Source organism: Falco peregrinus, chromosome 5 (genome assembly GCF_023634155.1).
Source record: "Falco peregrinus isolate bFalPer1 chromosome 5, bFalPer1.pri, whole genome shotgun sequence".
Taxonomy (NCBI): Eukaryota; Metazoa; Chordata; class Aves; order Falconiformes; family Falconidae; genus Falco; species Falco peregrinus.
In genome coordinates, this window is record NC_073725.1 from 66,936,414 (window position 1) to 66,957,684 (window position 21,271).

The following is a 21,271-nucleotide window of genomic DNA, read 5'->3' on the forward strand; positions in this document are numbered from 1 at the left end:
CCTCCTCATTTGGTTAAGTGTCACCACTGGGGCACTGAATGAACACCCTGAAGCAACACACAAACCTGCCAGGACCAACCGGGAACAGTACCCACAAACTCTAATCCGTAAAATGTGAGCTGGTCTCTCTGCAGGGATGGCATCTCCTCTCATCCTTACGGAGTCAGGGGAAGCTTCCGTAAACTGAGGGAGCATTATCCTGTCTGCATGCAACATTTTGGGTAGATGGAAAATCTCTGCACATTCACAAGGGCTGTGGATTTCAGCAAGGCTCTAGGACACTGACTGCCTGCTAGCAAGGACTGGAAGGGCACAAGCATGTGGGGAGAGGCCAGGGCAGACCTCTGTGAGTTCATTAGGAAGTCAAAGGCTTGTAAGTGTAGAAATAGGGTAGATGTGCAATTGCCATTCTCTATACATGTCTCCCAGGGCCCACTGTGACTAATCAGATCCCACATCCCACCCTACAAGGCATCTTCCTACCTAGTCTCTAACAGCAGCAGATGTATCTCAATGCGGACACAACTTCCAGTGACTAACCCAGACAAGTCTCTGCTGAGCATGCGCAAGTTACGATTTCTCAATACCCTGTAAATTGGCCAATTCTGGAAGATTTTTCATAAGAACAATAAGAGGCAGTTATTTCTCTTCTATTCCATGCTCTGTTTACAAATTTAAAAGCCCTGCTGCGAAGAAGAGAGTACAAGAGCTTTCCAAAGAAATGGCCACCACAAAGCATGGGTAAAAGTAGATACAGAAAACTTCCTTGAATGCCAGAGATAAATTTGGTTCTTTGCCATAAAGAGCAGTGTGGACCTTCAAAGGTCTCCCAGAACTTTCCCAGCTGGCACTGGCATGGATAGAGGATGTGTTGGTGGGTACAGATACCTAGCACGCCGCAGGCTGCGTCCATGTGTGGATACTGGAGAGACGATCGCTTGTACACGACGTGGGGGCTGCCCTTGCCCTCGCTCCCTGTGCTGACATTGGCTCCTGGGCTCAGCGGTTCAATGAAATATTCCTCCTCATCTGCGACAATCACTCCATGCTGCAGAAGGAAAGAGACGGAAGGCAATAAAAAGAGGCAGAGAGAGAACTGGGTGACATACCAGTGGCTTCTTGTAATGAGCTTTCTGATGACTAACCACTGCATTTCTGGGGACTGACAAATACTTTTGAGAATGTGAAGGAATCCTTCATTTACGCACAATCACTGAACTAAATGAACCTACAGACCAGAGAAAACTGAACCAGATGGTCGTGGATGCCTTGGGTCATCTGTGTTCACTAAAAGTCCTCTTGAAATCACAGTCTTTCCTTGCAAAATTATGAATGACTTGTTTCCTATTCCACCCACTCAGTCTAATTAAGAGCTGTCTGTGGGATCCTAAATACCATACCTTCAAATAGCACAGCTCAGCAGTGAGATCTAACTCCTATACTTTCCAGCCTCACTGAAGAACCTTCAAAAGCAGCTCAGGACCACTACCACCAGCTGTGAAACTCAGGCACAGAGCTGCAGAGAAGTCTCAATGCTCAGAGGCTTTTGAGAAACACATTGGATCTTTAAAATCTGAAGTCCAGTTAGGTCAGGCAGCCAGCAGGAGCCACAACCTTTCTCTGCAGCATAAAACCTGGGTTGTGCACCACTGCCCCTTTTATACCTCTGACTGGCCACCTCAGCCAGATGATCTTATTTCTGCTCCCTTGTTTTTTGGTTTTCTCCCTTATTTTATTCTTTGGCTGAATGAAACTCAGCTGTGAGCCCAGACTTTGCTCTCTACAAGTGGACACACTTATGCGACAGTGACAATGGGGCAGAAGCAGACCCCAGCAGGATAAGCAGCCAAACCCACCAGGTGTTTGCAAGATCTCTCCTTTGCAGCAAGCCTTCCCTCTTAGAAGGTCTGAGCAACCTAACTTTCTGGCAGCCCAACATGACACAAGTAGAACCTCCATTGCTGTAACAACCCCTGGCACTGAATCCCACCTGACTGCAAGAAACGTGGGTGTGCTATCAGCTGACCTTTACCAGCAAGCAACCGAGACACAGAAACATGCCTGACATTGCTCAAGCAGGATGAGAAGTATCCCAAAAGTCTAAGACCCATATTACCTGGCTGTCCTCCCACTCCTCCCCGTGTGCAAGCATAGCTCTGGGTGGAGGGACACCTCTGTTCTGCCATCAGCTCTGCACCGGTGTTGTCCTTTGGTTATCACAGCACTTCACCAGCTCCCCTCTATGCAAGAGGGACGGGAGCCCTGATCTGCCAAGATGGGGAGCGGGGAAGCAGGTCTCTAAAACATCTTGAGGTCTTTGCGTTGAAGGCACCACCTGCGTAACAGCATTACTGCTGGGCGTTCGTGGGGGAGAGCCTCTCTAGGGTGGATGCTGCCTCTGCAATAGGTCTCTCCCCCTCTCCCTCCCTGCCATGAGAGCTGAATCGAGGCAGTGTGTGCACTGCGAAGTCCCCATCTCCAGAGTGCCGGGGGATTTCCTCCTGCACCAGGCTCTGTTGCTCTTGGCTCAGCTCCACCTTTTCAAACACAAGCGAGGTACTGTGAGGTTAGCCTGGCGAGGGCTCCGGCGGAAAGCCGAGTGTCGGCCTGCGAAGCCAGCTGGCTGCCGGCTTTGTGGGACGGGGAGAAGGAGGTCACCACTGGCTTGGGGCAGAGCAGCAGGAGGGGAGAGCACGTCCTGCCCCAAACCCATGTACTGATAGAAAAGGGTCATTCTTCCTTAAACCCAGAGCCTCTGCAGAGCGTGAGAGGCAGGAGGCTCCACTGCTTGCCTGGCATGAAGCTCGGCCATTGCAGGAATCTAAAAACTGCCCCGTCGCTGACCCCAAAGACAGAGCTCTGAGGTCCGGGCGCTGGACGTGACACAAGCCTGTTGAAGGGGGGAGGCGAGAAGCCCTTAGAGAGATCCCTGTGGTTTGTGGGGGAGCTCAACTGGATATCCTGTCTATGATTCACCCAGGTCATCTGCAGAGCAAGGATGGTTTATGTTATTAGCTTATAACCACACTTAAGAAAAGCACAGCCACACATGCAATCCAGCTCTTGCACCTCCTTGTACATACACACGAGCAGCTCGATGTTAGCCTCAGCAGCGGGGCCATCCACCTTCTCCAAGCACTAACGTTCATGCTGACTTCAGGAGGGCTTTTCAGGTGAAAGCCCAATCTCAGCACAGACACTCAGAGTTGAAAACCTGGCCTTTAACCTGGCCTTTGATGAGTTCTGACACAAGAGGTAGGAGAGTGGCATTTCTCTCCTACAGTTGTTTTCTCCTTACTGATTTTTTTTGATGGCAGGACACAGGTCCTCGGGACCTCATGCAGCCAGTAGGATGAAACACGGCTTTGCCTAAGACAGGGATTCCAGGGCTGGGCCAGGCTGTGGCAAAGCTGCCTGGGCTGCTTCCTGCAGCCTCCAGCTGCTTTGTGCTTGGCCCTGCTGGCAGCTCACAGCTCTGTGCGTTTTGGAAAATGGACCCTTTTGCCCTTTGCTTCTGACAACTTAAGCCTGGGTGACTTTGCTGAGGCGCAGCACAGTGTGCTCTCCACAGGAGATGTGTGGGGTAAGCCATGCTGCCTGCCTGCCCGCAGGCCAGGGTGACAGCGTGTGTGGCCAGGAAGCCGAGTCAACGGGAACATGCCCAGATATGGGCAGCTCAAAGCTGGGGTGCCATAAGGTGAGAATTATGTCATGGGTGGTTGAAAACAAAGCTGTTTACAGCACTACACCTTGCAGATACAGAAAGTGCTTAGGGACGTGGGAGTCTGAAGACAGAAGGATGGCTTTGGGGCTTGTTACCTGTTTTCACAGCTTTGTAGTGGATGCTTCTGTGGATACGATTGTCCCTTTCCCTCCTCCTCGTGCACAGCTCACCCCATAATCAGCATCAGGTCCCTGCTGTGCCCATTCAACAACGCAATACACAACCCACTTTGCATCATTAGTCAGGCCTGCACAAATGTGGGCCATCGTGTGCAGTCCCCCCTTAGCATGTGTCAGCACAAACCTCAACCTTGAGACCACAGCAACAGGAGACCCTCTTCTATCCCCACCTGACCCCTCCAAAGCAGACTGATGCCTGCCTGGAAGGGAGCATGCTGTGGCTGAGGGATGGCATGAGTGGATCAGCTGTTACTGATCAACTAGAGCTCTGCAACAGGTCTGCTCCAGTGGCAAGTACAGCCACGACTCTGCCAGCTTAAAAAGATACCAGACTCCTCTTGTCCGAAATGTCCTCTGACCCCATCATCCTCACTAACCCAGAAGTCCTCCTCCCCGCTCCTTGCTGATGTCCGTAGCTCTTGAGGGCAGAAGGACAGAGTTCAGGACAAGGACAGGCTGTTGGATGACCCTCCATCCCTCTTTGTGCCTGGCTGCATTCTCCTCCTGACAGCCCCTGGTATCTCTCCAGAGCCAAACACAGCCTGTGGACTAAATTATCCCAGTACAAGTGCTGCTGGGCCACTGCTTGCCCTGGACTTGCTGCCCTCTGAAGTGGGAAGGTAGCCTAATGCCAGATCTATTCTGAGCCAGCAACATCCAGCTCACCCTTCAATGCTTTTGTGAACACCAGTAAATTGTCTAGGACTTGAACAGAGTTCCCATATCTAAACGAAGGGCTAACTAGGGAACCAAGAGTTTATCCAGCTCTGATTTTTGGCTGTGAGATAGAAACATTAGACTCTATGATATAATGAATCAGATTCTCATTTCTGTTAATAACCCACAGCACTGTTCTGGCAGTGCAATTTAGCAATAAATCAAATGTGAATTCGTTGCCATTTGGAAGCTCTTCCACACTGCCAGAACACTGCTAAGAGGTGGGGCTGTAGCATAAATATGTTTCTGGCCTTTTTCTACGTTACCCCCTCCAAGGGAGCCATCATCCTTGGGATTTGCTAATAGGGCATGTTTGCTGCATCCTTCCATCTGGCAGGTCATGAAATGTGCTTTGTGAGCCAGAAATATCAGAAAATCACAGAAAAATAAGGATTGAAGTCCTTAGTCTATTCCCATTGATTAAAGAATCATACCTGGAGTATTTTTGAGAGGCATCTGTCTGGCCTATTCTTAAAGATCTTAAGTGATGTAAGGGCTACGTACTCTCCAAGCAATCTAGTCCAGAGCTCTGCTAACCTCACCACTGATGTCTATCATTAAGCTTTCTCGGTGATGTTTAAGACCATGATGTCTAGTCCCAGCTGTCAGGACACACAAAATCAATCATTCCCACCCTCTTTGCTGCAGCTTTGCTGTTTTTTATGAATGCCATCTTGTCCCCTCTTGATGTTCTTTTTTCTTGTTCTGATGCTTTCAGTTCTTCCCCCAGAAGTCACATTTTTAGCTCCTGAAATCTGGACAGAAGTGCCTGGGAACCCCAGGAACGTATCTGCAATTGTAAGGATCTGAATGCACTTTTGACATTCCAAGTTGTGCTGTGAAATTCCTTCCCTCCTGCACTTCTTCCTCACCAGCACATGCAAAATACATCTTTTGCTGTTGCTGTTGGAAGTGAAGGGGAGAGTTCTGTGAGAGCCAGAATGGTCTAGAGCCTGGATTATTAAAATCAATGGAAAAATGCCCAATGACTGGTAGAAACTGGGCTACAAATGAAATACGGATCAGGAACCTCTACAGACGTGATGAAGAGATGTGGCCTTCTTCACCCTCAGCTGACTTTTGATGCCAGTGTGCTATATTGCAGCTCGACACCAATCCCATGCCTTTCCCACCACCATGGACCCACCTGCTGGGACCAAACCAGATCGCACTTCTACAGCAAAGATCAAAGAGGCTGCGATCAGCTCTGCCTTACAGGCAGCTCTAGCTGTTAGTATCACCCTTGGCTGGGCAAAATAAAGAGACTCACCAGACCATTGCAGTTACTGATGGCGACCTTTGAGTTCAGGTACTGATCCTGCAAGTGGCCTGCGTAGTGGCAGTCTTCGTGGAAATCATGTTGCCAGTCCACACCATCTCGCTTCCAGTATTCGACAGTGAAGTGCTCAGCCAGCAGGTTGGAGTGCAGCGTCAGGTTGAGGAGGAACTGGGTTCGGTGGGCAGAGACTTTGTAGAAAACCTGCTGCTCAGATGGCTCGTAGGCCAAGGAGCCCAGACTGCGCCGAGGACGTTGCTTTAGCTGGCTTCTCACATCAAAGGTGAGGAAGTCCCCGTTTTGGTCCACTTGGATGGGGAACGCAATTTCATAGTGATCGAGGCTGGAGAGGAACTCCTCTGGGGAGGGAAAGCAAACACAGGATGAATGACATACTGCAGAGAAAGTCAAATGCCCAGTGACTTCTGCACGGAGCCACAACTGAGCCACAGCCAGTGCAAGGTGGAGGGACAGGGTCCTGACAGAGGAGTCCGCTCTGCCCAGGCTGCAGGATCCGTCCATATTCCCAAAGGCCTTCAGCCTACAGAGCCGTGGGGCTGCAATAGGCCTTGGGCCTGTGGAGCGTCACCTTCTTCCTCTGCAGGTGACGGAGAGAAACACTGGTCCAGGGGGCCTTTCAGGACACCCAGATTCTGGCACTGCACCTGGACTATCCCCCACCTCTCCATCTCCACTGGGCAGAGACACTCCAGGTTGTGCACAGTCACACTGTGCTCTGGAGGGTTATTTTAACCTGGATCCCCTCAGTAACAAAGCTAGCAATAAGGTCTCTTCAAAACGAGCCAGAATGAGCCTTGGGGCAACAATGTTTCGGGAGAAGACAGTCTCACTAAGGAACAGTGGGGCTCTTCAGAACATCTACAGCTGCCACATGGACCTGCTAACAGCTTTGATAACTCACATAATAACAGCACCATACCAGCCTCCCTGATCACAGCTGCACAAGTGTATTAGCTACTGGGTATCCTCTTAAGAGGCACAAAGATGATGCCCTTGCAATGCCAATCTTGCAATCAAGAAGGAGGGTAACCAGAATTCCCCAGGTGTGCTGAAAAGGCAGCAAGGAAAGAAGTTAGACAGCCCCACTCCCCAGACAGGTCTTTTATCTACGACACCATCCTGCCTTCCCAGCTCACCAGCTTGGTGTTTTATCGTATCAGCCTGGCTTAGCACCTTCTCTTGGGTTTTTAAACCTGTCTCCTACCACTTAGGAAATATGCTCTGACAAGGTCACTGTCCAAAATGTCTGCCTGCACTCACACGGTAACACAACACTTTTGGCTGTCAAAGAAATTGGCACTCTGGAACCTCGACAGAAATTTCTCTTTCCAAGCAAAATGTCACAGGGACTGCCAGATCGGATCTGACCAGAGGTCTAGCTGTCTCTGACAGCCTTCAGTACCAGAGGAGAAGATGGAAAAAAACCACCCACTGGACAGGATTGCTCCCCCCATCACAGTGTGTTCTTCCAAACCCCTGATGGCTGGAGGTTTGCTCATGGAGTGGGAGAGGATTTGCCCCATTTTCAGGGCAATCTGGAAGATTCTTACTGTGCTTTCTGCATCCTATTTGTAGTTGTTTCCTAAGCAAACAGGAGAGGACAGGCTACTCCAGGGTGGCTGTGTTTCGCCTGGCTCCACAGCACCCATCTTCAAAGCCTTCCCAGCCATCATAAATTTGGACTCCAAATTACACTCTTACCACATGGCAGCACTGGAAAGTTTCCTTTTTCTCTAGTGTGTTTTCCAGTGTGGGAGCCTGACAGAGTGGTTTCCTTGGCCACTGGTAATGGGACAGTCCTTCCCACCAGCTGGGTTTAGGGGTTAGCTCCCATCCTTCCAAACCATAAGCACTTCTGGCACCTCTCCCTCACCTCAACAAGCCAGAAATAATTATTAGTTTTTTAACTTCCTGTGCTTCAGCTTCTCCTGCATCACACCGCCTCGTGTGTGATGTGGCCGGGCAAACAAGAGTGACTATTTGCACTTAAGCAATGACCTCAGGCTTGGAAAAATTTGCTATCGGAAGCGTCTTGTTTTTCTTTTTCCCTCTCTGCAGTCCATATGGGCTTGCAAAATAGTGAATCGGAAGGAGGTCTGTACATGCACTGGCCAGAAAGGGCCTGGGACCCTTGGCTGATCCTGACCTGCAAGGTACATCCAGGTGAAAAAAGTGTCCAGAGCCTGGGAGTGAGGTTGTGTGTGAGAACCTGCTTTTGCTGTAGTGCTGGTCACTGTGCATCCCCTCACAGATGTCACTCTCAAAACTGAGGCACAAGGAGGAAAGATTTAAGAACAGTGCCCTGCATCACATCAGCGTTTTAGGAAGTCATGCTTTAGAGTGGGAATGCCACAAATGGAAAAAAATAATGGAGAGAGACTTTCAATGCAAGAAAGAGGCCAGTGTCCTCATCCAGTGTTAGAGCTGGCTCCTTCCTCTCTAAAAATGTAAAACGTTAGATTAGGCTCTAAAAATTAGGATCTCTTTAACTCCCTAACGCTGTGTACTCCATTCAATATCACAGATGTTCCCTAATTTCCTCATTTGCCCAGCCCTGCCTTGGTCATGCTCCCCACATTACAGACCACACTAGGAGCCCCCAATAGCAAGAGCGGCACTGCTTGGCCCTTCCTTCCTTCCAGAAAAGCCACCATGTGCCCTCTGACCTTTCAGCCACTTCATGCTGTATTAATAGATCTTGGCCTGAAACGTGCAGTACTGCATCCACTGTATCAGAAGGGTTTTCACTGGTGATAAGCAAACTGGTGTTTCCAGAGAGCTGTCAAGCTGCTTCAGAAGAGATGCTATAAAAAGCCCTTCTCCAGGAAAACCTGCCCATGGCTGTGCGGGACACTCGGCACCCCGAAGCACCACAAACCTCCCAGGAGAGGGCAAGGGAGAAAGCTGGGAAGCAGGAGGAGTGGGGTGTGGGAACAGGTACTTTGCTGCCCCATTTTTGTAGAAAGGGAGCACACGTCAGCAGGGGCAGGGATGGCAGAAGAAGAGAAAGGGCACAGGGGAGGCAGAGGGCTAAGCTGACCAAAAGCAAGAGAGGGAAGGTGAAAGTGGAGGAGGGAGGATTTTGTTCCCTCCTTGTACACTCACCATTGCCTCTCTCATTACTGAGCTGCTTAAAGGATGAAAAGGAAGCAGATGTTTGCTCTGGTCCCGTCACCAAAGAGGAGCCCCAGCTGCAGCCCAGACACGATTCCTAAGGGATGGCTATGGAAAACGCTATGGGATCCCACAGCTTCAGGCTGCCCTGGCATTGTGGCAGTCACTACATCCTCCAAGGGACCGTTGGTTTACATGTGAGCTGGGAGCAGCGAGATTAGCCTCAGCGTTCCATAAAACAGGGAATGTCTAATCTATCACTATAGTTAAACTAAGGTACTAGAAGAAAAATTCATTTTGACTAAAAACCATTCAGCAATGGCGAGCATGTGCTGAATCCTTGGTCAATTGCTTCAGCTGCTGCTCCCTGCACTGTTAAAAACTGCAGCCTGAGTGTACACGTTACATCTGAATCTTGTTACATCTCTGCTGGCTTGAAGAGGCCTTCAATGCTGGGCTGCTGTTTCCCACAAACATAATTATAGCTTATGATTATGATACCTTAATCTTTTTCCTGCATAAAACAAGTACACTGATCTGGAGTTGTGCACAGGGGGCACATGAATCCTCTTCCACATGGTCCTTCGTCAAAATCAGTGGCTTGTTGAAAACACTGGCCTTTATTCTCCATGCCTCCAACTGCTAAGAGGAGATAACAAGGTTTCACCCTCTTCAAAGGGTGTTGTGAGGATTATGTACTTACTATCTCAGCAGCGTGGTGAAGAGAAGTGTTGAGTAACATCAACGGCCTGACGCCAACCATGCCGGATGCAGGGAGCCTAAAAAAGCACTCTGACAGCAAGCGGGGCCCATGGGGCAGCCTGACTGGAGAGGGGACAGGCTGCAGTCCCTGGCTCGGTGCTCCCACAGCACCAGGCTCCCAGCAACATCACGGGCTGAGACTCATCCCCCAGACCAATGCATCTGGGAAAGCACAAATGCATTAACTGTCATTTCAGTGAGCCCTTGGGTTTAGACCAAGGTGTATTAGCAAATGGTGTGGGGACTCATGAGTGAGGGAGCATTTCAGCTGCTGTGAGTCAGGATGGAGGCGATCTGGCAGTGAAATCCTCATCAGAGCGTCACTGCGCTGCAAACGCGGTGCTGCAGATGGAGGGAGGTGTGAACTGACAGACACGGGAGGCCCAGAACAGTCACCCCAGGCATTGCCAGAGGCTTTGGCGAAAAGGACCAGAAACTGTGTTTGTTTCAGATTCAAGAAAATCTGCCTGTATAACCTCGCACGTTGCACAGTGCCTGCACAGCACGCAGCTCTCTGTCTGACTGCCTCTCGTTTCCCCCAGCACAAGCTGCACTACAGTGGTGCCCCGTGTCTAGCAATGGAGATGGTACTCAGACCCAGGACAGTGTGTGACTTTTGGTGCCTTTGTTCCTCTTCCCAGTTCTGCTTCACAAGATAACCCACGGCCATCAGAACTACAGCCCCTATGGTGCTGCACTACTCAACAACCCAGGTATATTGTGGACTTCGGCCCTGCTGCAATTAACCCAGGCACATGTGGTATTTCAGGATTATGGCTGCGTTAAGTATGCTACTGAGTTTGTAACACCTCGCACAGATAAGTCTGACTTTGGAGCTCGCTCTTCTTACCTCTGGCACCTGATGGGAGTGTTCATATTGCCTCTTAAGAAATGGCCATGAAAGCAAATTAGTAGTATTAAGCAATTCAACTACCCTGTGTTACCTGACTGTGCTGTATTTGTACTCCAGGCTGAGTACAAGGTGGCCCACTTCATTTTCCAGTCCCTTCACTCCTAACCTGGAATAAAATCATGTACAAAGGCACAAATCTAAGTACAAGAGCCCCACATTCTGCTTTCCTTGCAATCACTTGCATGTGTGGCTCGGTATTTAAACACAAGGCCATTAGAAACACACAGCCATACAAGACAGGTACAGAGCAGGTTTGAGCATTTGCTGATGGTAGCGCTTACAGAAATGTGGGTACAAACTAAACCCGCTCCTCCAGCAGCACATGTCTGTCCGTACCCAGCTGTGCAGAGTATTTGTGTGCTCCAGCAGAGACCTCAATCCCTGCACGCGCAGAGGGCTGTTTGTAAGTGCACCGGCTGGCTGCACACACGCAGCCTTCCCCCTAACAAAGCCTCTATTCATCTGAGGATGCGCCGCTCCACCCGAGTGGAAGGGAAGCTTCCTCTATTGCTACCACATCTCCTTTGCTTTCTAAGCCTGTATGTGGCTCTCATCGTGCACAGACCCTACTGCTCTGAATTCTGCAAAAAGTCAAGGAGGGTAACATCTGAGAGCAAAACACATCCTTTCCTCGGAGGTCAATGGAAAACACCTGCAAATTCAGCAGGAGGAGGTCTGCTGCAGCACTGGCGAGCAGAGCAGAGTTCGAGGTGTCTCCACCTACTCCTCAGCATGACATTACCCTAATACCTCCCCTGGGGCCAAGCATTAGGGTTTGGGCCAGCAGCAGCGGGTGGATCCAGCTCCCCTCCCCACGACGATCCCTACCTTGTGACTGGAACGTGTAACCGGGAAAGTTGCACACAGCTGCAATGAAGATGACAGTCCATGTGAGAAGCCTCCAAGCTATTGCCATGGTTAGCGATGCTTGTCTCAGTGCAGGGAGTATTGTGCCAGCTGAAACGGCACTGTCCCAACATGTCTCTCCCTCAGGCGCCGCTTATGTAGAGACAGGAGTCCTCGGTCCCTCCGCAGGCATCCTCGGCTGCTCTGTGCTCTCCCCAAAGCAGCAAGGCCGATGGTGTCTTTGCAGGGTGCTGAGCCCGGGCCAGCGCAGTGGAGCCAGCATGGGCTAATTTGAACCACAGGCTCTTGGTGGCATTGCCCCTGCGAAGGAGATGGTGGGGATGAGTGAATGGGAGATGGGAACAAAAGATGGAGAAGGACACGGGGGAGAAAACTATGTGCGGGGTGAATGAGCAAAGCCTGATCTTAGAGAAGCAAAGAGTGAGGTGGGAAGAAAGAAAAAGGGGAAAAAAGGATGGGATAACAATGCTAATACAATTAACCACATCAGCTCACAGCACTGGATAGCCACATTACCCTGCTACGGGGCCACTGCACACCCAGGTGCTCTCCCGGGGGCGAACTGCTCCCAGTGCAGCCCCCACACCGCTCTGACAGCAGCACTAAAGAGCTGGTATGTATCTTACACCTGAGGAAAGAAACTCAGAACAAATGGGAACCCTTTGTCCTGTGGCAACACCCACAAGGAAGCACAGACCAAAGAGTGACCTGGTCTCAGTTACCTGATCTCTTAAAGGAGAGCATGAAATAAAAGTATGACGAGGGTGGTAGTGAGCAGCAACCTAGAAATCCTCTCTCCTCCGGTTTCCTTGGCTTTAAAATACAGTTTAATGACTGTCACTGCACTGAGAGAAGAGCACTTGCTCTCAAAGTGTAATGGCTAAACCTAAAAAAATGATAGAAAACAAAGGACCCATTCAGTGAACTCACCCTTACCCTCAGCTCTATCCACAAATGGATTGTGAGATTCCAATTGTATTTGTTTTTTAAAATTATTCCCTAATTGCTTCAGTGAAAGATTTTTGGCTTGCAGATAATTTCCACTCAGTCTGAGGCAATTACACAAAACTCATATAGTGCTGGAGAGTTGCATAAAGCCTGTGGGTTTTATTTCTATCCAGCGATTAGATGACGTATGCAATGAATATGGCACATACCTAACTACCGCCTGGAGAATCCCAAATATCTGAACAGTGATGCTTTGCTCGAGAGCAGCTCTGCAGCAAAACGCAAACACTCCTGCAAAGGCGACAGATAAATACCTACTGAAGTCTGATTCCAGAGTGGTGATGCAGCTACGACTTGCACAGCAGCAGAGGGTGCTGGAGCTGGGCAGGGAAAGGCAGGACAGATGCTCCTGAGCTGCTGGGAAGATGGTGCTCTTTGCAAAGGTGTCAATATGCCTGTGGTCCTCAACTCAGTAAGGAAACACTTGGAATAATGTCATTAACCCTTGCCTTGCTCTACTCTTCTGTGCTTTCAATAGCAAAGGCTAACTAGAGTACAAGACAAGAAAGCCTGGTTCCTCCTTGGGTCTGCTGCACTCCCCTTCTTGTGTCCTCAGGGGAGTCTGCAATTTATTTCTACTTCTGTTTTCCCATCTTTACTATGCAGTTAATGTTACACATGCTGTGGGGGCTTGGAATAACACCCATCACAGGCCAGAGACTACACAGCTGAGGTACAAGAAGAAAGCAGAAAGATGATTCCTGCCCCAATAATTGAAGTTAGTTAATGAATTTTTCCCTACTAGACAGAAATGCTGGGAGGATTTAAATCACCTTTAAATAACTATTTGGAATGCCATACCTTAAATGTTAAGATTTGTAGCTGTTCATCTACAGTTAAAAACAGCCAAAGACCAACAGCGAGGCCTCAGGCCAGTCTCCCCAGTCACATCTGGTGCCACTCGCCAGGTTGGTTTCCGCAAAGCCCAGACACAACAGCATGATGGCAACCATGAAGGCTGCACATGCAATCAGCAGTCATGAGAATAAATTGCCTGACGGGGGGAAAAAAAAAAAGGTCTAAATCTCGTCTCAGGCTGCTCTGCTCACCCGTGACAGGTAAGCAGGGAATTAGGCAATGGAGGAGAGAGGGCTGGGCAGGAATTCTTCTGCCCTCTTCCACCACCAACACAAGGTGCTAATATCAGCACCGTGGGTCCATGAGGCCACATCTACCTGGTGGCAGCATCCTCTGTAGCTCCATCCCTCCAGCTGCAGTGCAGAGAGGGCAGAGCCAGGGCCACAGCAACGCATGGCCAAGCGCTGTGGATGCTGCAAGCTGCTCTGTGCCTGCTCCCTGCAGGGCTGCGGGAAGGGAGCTGGGGAGGGGAGAAGGCGAAATGAAAGCCGAGCATGCTGCGGCCCTCTCCTAAGTCAGCATTTTTCAGCATCTATTAAAGCTCGAGATTCCAGCTTTTAAATCCTGTCACGGTTCCAAGGTCTGCGGACAGAAAGCCACTCAGCTGAAGTATATTTTCTCCTGGGCTTCACACTACTAATTTTTCTTGTTTTCCAGCTGTTGAACCGGCTTCCTCAAGGCTGCCTTTATTTCCCGTCCTTCCTCTGCCTCTCCACGACCCCGAGCTGCAGCAGTCATGGCTGGTGCCCTTGTCTCCCCTCTGTCCTTCCCCTTCGGTCCTGGCTCCTTGGCATCCTGGAAGAGGGGCTGGGAGGGAGCTGCAGGCACCAAGACCCCACAGCCCTGACCTTGGGGGAAGGAGGCATGTTTGGAGCAGCACAAGTCAGGAATTACAGCTGCAAAATTCCTGTAAGCCAGGCTGGGGGAAGGGCCCGGCTTCGATCCCTCCCTGCACACAGCAAGGAAAACATGGCCCCTTCCCAGTGGTGCTCCACTTCCAAGACCCCTACCAGCAAGAGAAGGACCCCTAACAAGGAGGGGAGAGCTGGAGGAGTGCGGGCTCCATGGCTGCCCCAATACGTATAAAGTTTTTCATAACCTCAGTTTTCAGATTTTGCTTTTGGAGTAGCAGTGACCAGCAGGCACGGAGAAGCCTGAGGAGCCCCTGTCCACACGGGGGGCAGCGGGATGCCGGGCTCCCAAGGGCTGGGATGGAGGGGCTGTGGGGAGGCCTGGGGCATGGGGTGACCTCTTCGGTCTCGTGCCTCCCTCGCTTGGGCTGCTTCCGATTTGCTCCTTCCCGAGGAATTCGTTGTCCTTGGCAGACGCCCCGCGAGTGGCTAACGCTCCCCACTCCCTGCGCCAAGGTGGCTTTCGCCGCGTGAACCCGTGGGCCAGGCCGCCCGCGCGAGGCGGCGGCAGGGACGAAGGACGCAGGGGACGATGCTGCTGGAGCCGGTGGTGGCTTCAAGGTCACCTCTTCCCACACCAAAAACATGCAAGAAGGTGGGGGCTGGGGAAGGGGATTCAAAATTCAAGCTGGAATACAGCAAAAAGAGAAAAGAAAAAAGAAAAACAGATGACAACTGTTACTAATTTCAACATCGGGGCTGCAGACAGAATTCCCTGAAAGCCTGGCTTTTTGGCTGGGGAGGCAGCTTTATAGGAAGGTAATAGGAAGCAGATGGGCTCTGCTCGGGGCCAAGAGGAAGGTTCAAGGTGCCTCCTAGTGCAGAGAAGAGGAATTTAACTGCTTTTAAAGATGCAGGGCCCGGCAGCTTCCAGGTTTCTCATCCAACTTTTGCAAATTATGAGCTCAGGTGTCCTTTTCCCTTTTTTGAGAGAGAAATAAATACAAACACAGATTTCTGCTTCCAGCTTTCCCCGGTGGGAGGAAATACTTGCAGCACACACCCCCTAGCCCCCGGCCCTTCTATCGACATCTTCCTGACATGCAGTGCCTGCAAGTAGCGAGCAGTGAGAGCAGTGCGAGCAGCAGGAGCAGTGCCCTGCAGCCACACTGCTTCATCCCGAAAAGCATTTCTGGGCTCTGCTATTAGCAACAGCGTTAACGAATGAATGAAAGTCACCGTCACGGTTACTTCTTTCTTCTGCACAGTTACTTCTTTCTTCTGTAAAATAGGGTACCGGCACTTCCCAACCATGCCAGGGTTATCACAGTGCAATGTCCCACAGCTTGGCCAGCTCCAGCCCTGCTCCCTCCTGACCCTGCCAACAGGCTGAGCAGTGCTTCAGACCCCGCAGGAGGGCAGCTACATGGCCATCAGGTGCAGCCCCTGCAAACATAGCGCTGCAGAGATTTCTGCTCCTCCATCCACTCCAAACTGAAATTGTCCTGCCAGTTCAAAAGTGATGACTGGGGGCAGAAGAGCTGCAAACACACAGCTCGCTCCACTGGCGTTACTTTCTTTGGAAACCAAGCTAAATATGGGGGGGGGGGCGCAGGGTGCAGGGATGTGTCGCTCACAGGCTGTGCCAGTGCCACAGAGAGGCCCTTGGCAGCAGCATCGCCAGATTTCTCAGGCCTGCCCACCACCCACATGGACCCCCTGCTCCACACAGCAGGCTCTTACCTATGGCCTGTTATCCCAGCTGCCCACCACGGCCACACAGCAAACCTCGCAGGGCCTGTAGCTCATGGATGCCAACGCTAAAGTCACCATGTTTTCCGGAAAAACAGCCCCCTTCTCACCTGCTGTTGCTGCTTCATGGAGGCCCAAAGGTTATGGTTGTAAACCCTCAGCTGAAATCTACTTCCCAAACACTACTGCAAGGCAAGTGGATCACTCCTCCGCACGGTCGCCAGAGACTGTCCTGGTTTCAGCCCATGCTACTCTGCTCAGGGGATACTCAGAAAACCACCAGAGCTGAGTGCCGTCGGGGTCAGAGTGAGGGGACACCCAGACCATCAGCCCCACCTCCACCTCCCTGGGAGAGCGAGCATACCGCAAGGCTCGCAAAATGCACAAAGGCTGAGGAAATGGTTTAACTGGGGACTGGAACATCTCAAAAGCAAAAGCCCTGGTGAGCTCTGCCAGCCTCTCCAGAGACAACTCAATGGCACCTTTATGTGGTCAGCCTCGCAGGGCGCTGCACATGCCGGTGGCCACCTCCTGCACTATGGTCTCCAGCACCGCACCCCAAGGCAGCTAGTAGAATGCCACCCCTGGCGACCCAGGCCAGCCTTTTCGGCATAAGAAAAACACAGCGTCAAATGGCTCCAGCCAGACTTGAAAAAAAACCCCACATAGCAAAACCCGAGTCTTCAAGGCAAATTAGCCATCTTCTGGTACTTTCAACCAAGCCTATCAAACACTAACTTCCATGCAGCCAATTTAGCAGGCTTCTTGGTCCAGATAGGAGTGGGCACAGTCGGCCGGTCACTACTGTAGTGAGAAATCAGGGCTCAGCCCTCACAGTGGGGCATGGACAGGGCCTGTTTGCAGTTCACAGCCAAAGGGAACATCTCCTTCCTCTCCCACCGCTGCACCCAGCCCCTTTCTGTACTGCCAGCTCTTCGCTTCCAACAGCACCTCTGGCCTCTCCTCACCACCTGCGGCATAAGGAGGGGAAGGGAAGGGCAGTGGGGGATGAGGAACGCCACCGACAACACTCCTGCCTCCTTTTCTTGAAACTGCTCCCAAATCACTTCTCACCATTTCTACATCCCTCCTTCTCACCACCTTGACTCCGCACACCCCTGGGTATGGCAGGTCCCTCCCTGCGGGCGCTGCGCTGCCAATGCAGCTGTGTGTGTGCTGCTGGCCGGGGGCTGCTGGCGTTCCATGCCTGCACAGCCACCACCCCAGCTCCCGGCAGGTTCTTGCATGTTCCCGAGGACAGAGTAAACAGCGCTGCACCCCCCTGCCATGCTGCACCTCGCGCAGCAGAGGCTGGGCAGGCTGTGAGCATGCAGGTGGATGCAAACCTTCCCGAGACCTCCCTGGCTTTCAGCAAGAGACCATCCTGTTATTCCTGACAAAATATTTGGCTGGACTGTTAAGTTGAAAACATGCTGAGTTGCAGATGGCAGAAGTCTTTTTGCAGTCATCCTGCCAGCATGACAGGACTTCCACTGGGAAGTCATTTCTCAGCTCTAGAGTAGCATTATGGGTTAAAACCAGAAAAATCAGCATTAACTAATCAGCAGCTCACTGCTAGGAGCTCAGCTGCAGAATGCAAAATACGGGTTAAAGTCACAGGTCTGCAGAACTGAAAACAAGAGCTTGAACCTTAATCTGCTTTGCTGCTCCAAGCCTGGCCTCTCTGGAGGCACAGCAAGCAAAGAATTAGAAACACGTAGTTATCACTGCTCACCAGAAAACAGCAGCCTCCAGTCATGGGATGGTTACTGCCTACACAGCTCTACGGCAACCCTTTAGGACCCCCTCGCCATCCCTCCGGTTGCTCCTGTTACCAAGCCCACACCGGAGCAAGGACCAGGGCTGTTGCTTTTCCCTTTCTCGCTGGCATCCACCAGGTTGAAAGGGGATCTGCAACAGTCACCGCAGCCCACCTCCCTTGTATGGGATGTTTCACCTCACCCTAAGAGCGGTGCCTTGCAGAGGCCCACCCCAGCGACTCTGGGGTCAAATTTAGTTTGCCCAGAGGAGAGATGCTGCTTTTGCGCTGCTCAAGTAAGATCCAACCCCATCCAAAGGGGCGCCACCAGCAATGGGGAAATCCAGACTGATGCTGCCAGTCTGACCCTGAGAGGCGAGGGGTCTGAGCCCGAGTCTCCGTCCCCCTGCCAGCTCCCTGTGCCAGCCCGGGTGAGCAGGGGAACACCCCTGCTGCCTTCAGACCACCAGCTCCCTCTTACAGGCTCGCTGCTGCTCTCCACGCTGGGCCCTGCTGTGCTCTAGCCGGGCACACCCTCTATCTCTTTGTACAAGCAAGCTTCACAGGGGTTTGGGCTCATTCCAGTACTGTGTGGGAGTATTTTTTTTCTAAAAACACGAGAATTGTCTTACAGTCAAGTCTATTCAGTGCAATCTTAGTGAGGAAAGGACTGAATTATCCCCTTGCTCCTCTCCAAAATCCAGCGGGATCTTTAATTTCACCAGCAAAGGGACAAAAGAAACCCATGACAACACGAGGGCATCTGAGTGGAGAGCTGGGAGCACCGACCTCTCTCTGACACTGACTGCTTCGCTTTCTGGAAATACTATCTCTCTGTTACATAAGGATCTGGCCCTATCTGGAAAGCTGGGGTCACTGCATTTCTCCAAGTGTGGTAAAATGCTCGGAGGTCCTCAACAGGAAAGCACGAGAGAAGTGCCAGCTCCTATCGTCCTCAGGGAGGGGTGTTCCACCCAGGGCAGCGTGAGCCCCGAGGCTGAGCCCAAATCTAGTGCTAGACCAGTCAACTTCAGCCAGATGTAAGGTGGGTACCGAGCAACTCAGTGCTCCCAGCTTAGTCTTCTTTTGCTTTAAGGAGATGGCTCCACCAAGCAGGTCCACTTTCAGATGGGACTTATGCAATAGTTTGGAGCCGCTCCATGTGACCCAGACTTGCTGGCCCCCTGCCACCACTCTCCTTGCTGGCTTCAGCCATGCACAAAACAGCAGAATTAAAAAGACAACCAAGCAGTCATTAAAAGAACATGCATCTTGCCTGCTATACAGTGCCCCTGTCAGCTACATACAGGCACCATGCATGTAAATATGCACGTGTCATTCACATGCATACTGACCACAACTGCAGCTGCTTGACACACACTATCTGTATGAGGAGACAGGCACATCTGTGTTCGGTACCCACACACCCCTCTGCATGGCATCATGTACTACTGATACTGCTGAGTATGCCGCGTGCAAATACTGTTTTTATATCTGGCATCTCCATGTCTGTGTGACTGCCTCCTGCCTTTGTAAAGCTACCCCTTCTCTCTGCAGGGTTCAGTGCAGCCAGGAGAGAATCCAGATCTCCTGAGCCTCTGCACAAGCAGCTCCCTCCCTGTGCTCCTACTGTTCCCCCTGCACCAGCATGGAGCAAGCACCGACTCTGCTGTGCTCGGGATGCCAGGAAACTGCCCCAGCCTCTCAGAAGGGCCAGGAGTGCTTGCACCTCTGAGCAGGCAGGGAAGCAGACACAGCCACCACACAGCCAGGCACAGCCATCTGCATCCCAGCAGAGCTGGCTCCGGCAGCAGCCCTTCAGCAGCCTTTGCGCTTACACAACACAGCAACACAAGGCACCAAGCCCTGGGGTTGCATAAAGACAAACACCCTCCTGTGCCAACACTGAACTCCGCTCACCTGCGTAACTGCCACCAGCTCTCTCCAGGAGGGATCTGGTCTGAGAAAGGGATGTGCTGCTTGTCCCAGTTCAGGTAGCAGCACGTTTTATACAGTTATATGTTAAAAGAAGAACCTGTCACAGCTTGCACAAGCGTGGCACCCTAAACTGACTCCTTTGTCAACCTGGCCTTAGGGCAGGGCCATACCTCACACATTTTTAGTGCTAAACCTGTGCTGGGACCCTCTGACAAAGATGTGTCTGGTCATCGGACTGGAAGAGCTATGCTAGAGGGCAGAGCCCCACTACAGCCCCCCTAATCACCTGCCATGCCACATGCATCAATAGCACAGCATGCTCTCATCTGCTGAAGCTGGAAAGACAAGAGAGCCCCACTGAGCTTCCTAAGAAAAGCATGTGAGGTAACTCCTGTTGCCCAGAAGTGCTTGTGACCGTGGGACCTGCAGTGCACACTGCAGATCAGCAGTTCCTTCTACCACCACCATGGCACAGCATCCCCACGGCACGGCAGCGTCTAATGCTGCACCCAGCAATAGCACAGTCCTGGACAGGGAAGGGGATCCACAATATTGACTGTCTCCAGCACTCGTTCCTGATTTGGTCCTGCCAGACTGAATCAAAGAATAACTGAGGTTGGAAGGGATGCAAGAGGGTCTCTTGGTCCCACCCCACTCTCAGAACAGGGTTAACTTTGACATTGGATCAGGTCTGGATCACAAAACTGAGGCTGTCTCAGAGGGTCTTGTACAGAAGTGGCTTGGAGGAAACTCAGTGAGCTGTGGGTGGGACCCTCAAGCAGCAAAGTCAGTTTGGACCACACTGAACTTCCAGAAAACCAGAAACATGCCCTTTCCGAGGAGCGGCTGCATCTTGGTGATACAGAGAAAGGGAAAGAAGCCCTGGCTGGCCAAAGAGGTGGCTCGTCCTGATCTGCTCTACCTACTCTGCTGCCTGCTTGGCTGTGTGCTTCCAGTGCCTTGGGACCGAGACTCCCCCTCTGCAGACGTGCAGGAAGCACTCAGCCTCCCAGGGCACCTCAAGCAGGATAACACAAACACACAGCCTAGCTTCTGCTGCCATCCCTGTAGCCTCCCTGCCTTTCAAAGTCTCCCTGCAAGCAGGTGAAGGCTATTGGCTTCGTTTCACAGCAGGGCAAACCAAGGCAAGCAGTGATTTGGTGACAGCCAAGCAGGCAGTCTGTGGGAGAGCATGGGGACTCCCCCATGCAATCACCCTGGGGCCCCCTTTGTGCAAGGCAGCATGACCATGACAGCAAGCACCCACAGACCCCAAGACACACTACCATGGAGGAACGCGCCAGGGGAGCTCTGCAGCAGGATGAAGTCTTGCAGACCACATCGGGCTATGGACTCCCTCCAGCCCTTACAGATCTGCAGATCATTTCCAGGCTCCGGCTCCCTTAAGCAAGCTCCGTGAGATCTGCTTTGCAGAGTTTATGGGCCCTTTTCCCCCTCCCCGCAGGTTCTCTGTTCAGGAAAACATATGGCCCAGATGGTTTGGATTTGATGGGGTATGGCAGGGTGCAACA

At 51.6% G+C, this 21,271-nt stretch overlaps 1 protein-coding gene across 1 annotated transcript in view; it reads right to left on the reverse strand.

The window, feature by feature from the left end:
• ADAMTS10 (ADAM metallopeptidase with thrombospondin type 1 motif 10) overlaps window positions 1-21,271 on the reverse strand; it is a 58,552-nt gene that overhangs the window by 33,912 nt on the left and 3,369 nt on the right. The window contains 3 exon segments of the mRNA XM_055806227.1: window positions 889-1,048; window positions 5,891-6,255; window positions 11,535-11,873. Coding sequence (XP_055662202.1) covers window positions 889-1,048; window positions 5,891-6,255; window positions 11,535-11,622 — 613 coding nt within the window. The 5' untranslated portion in view covers window positions 11,623-11,873.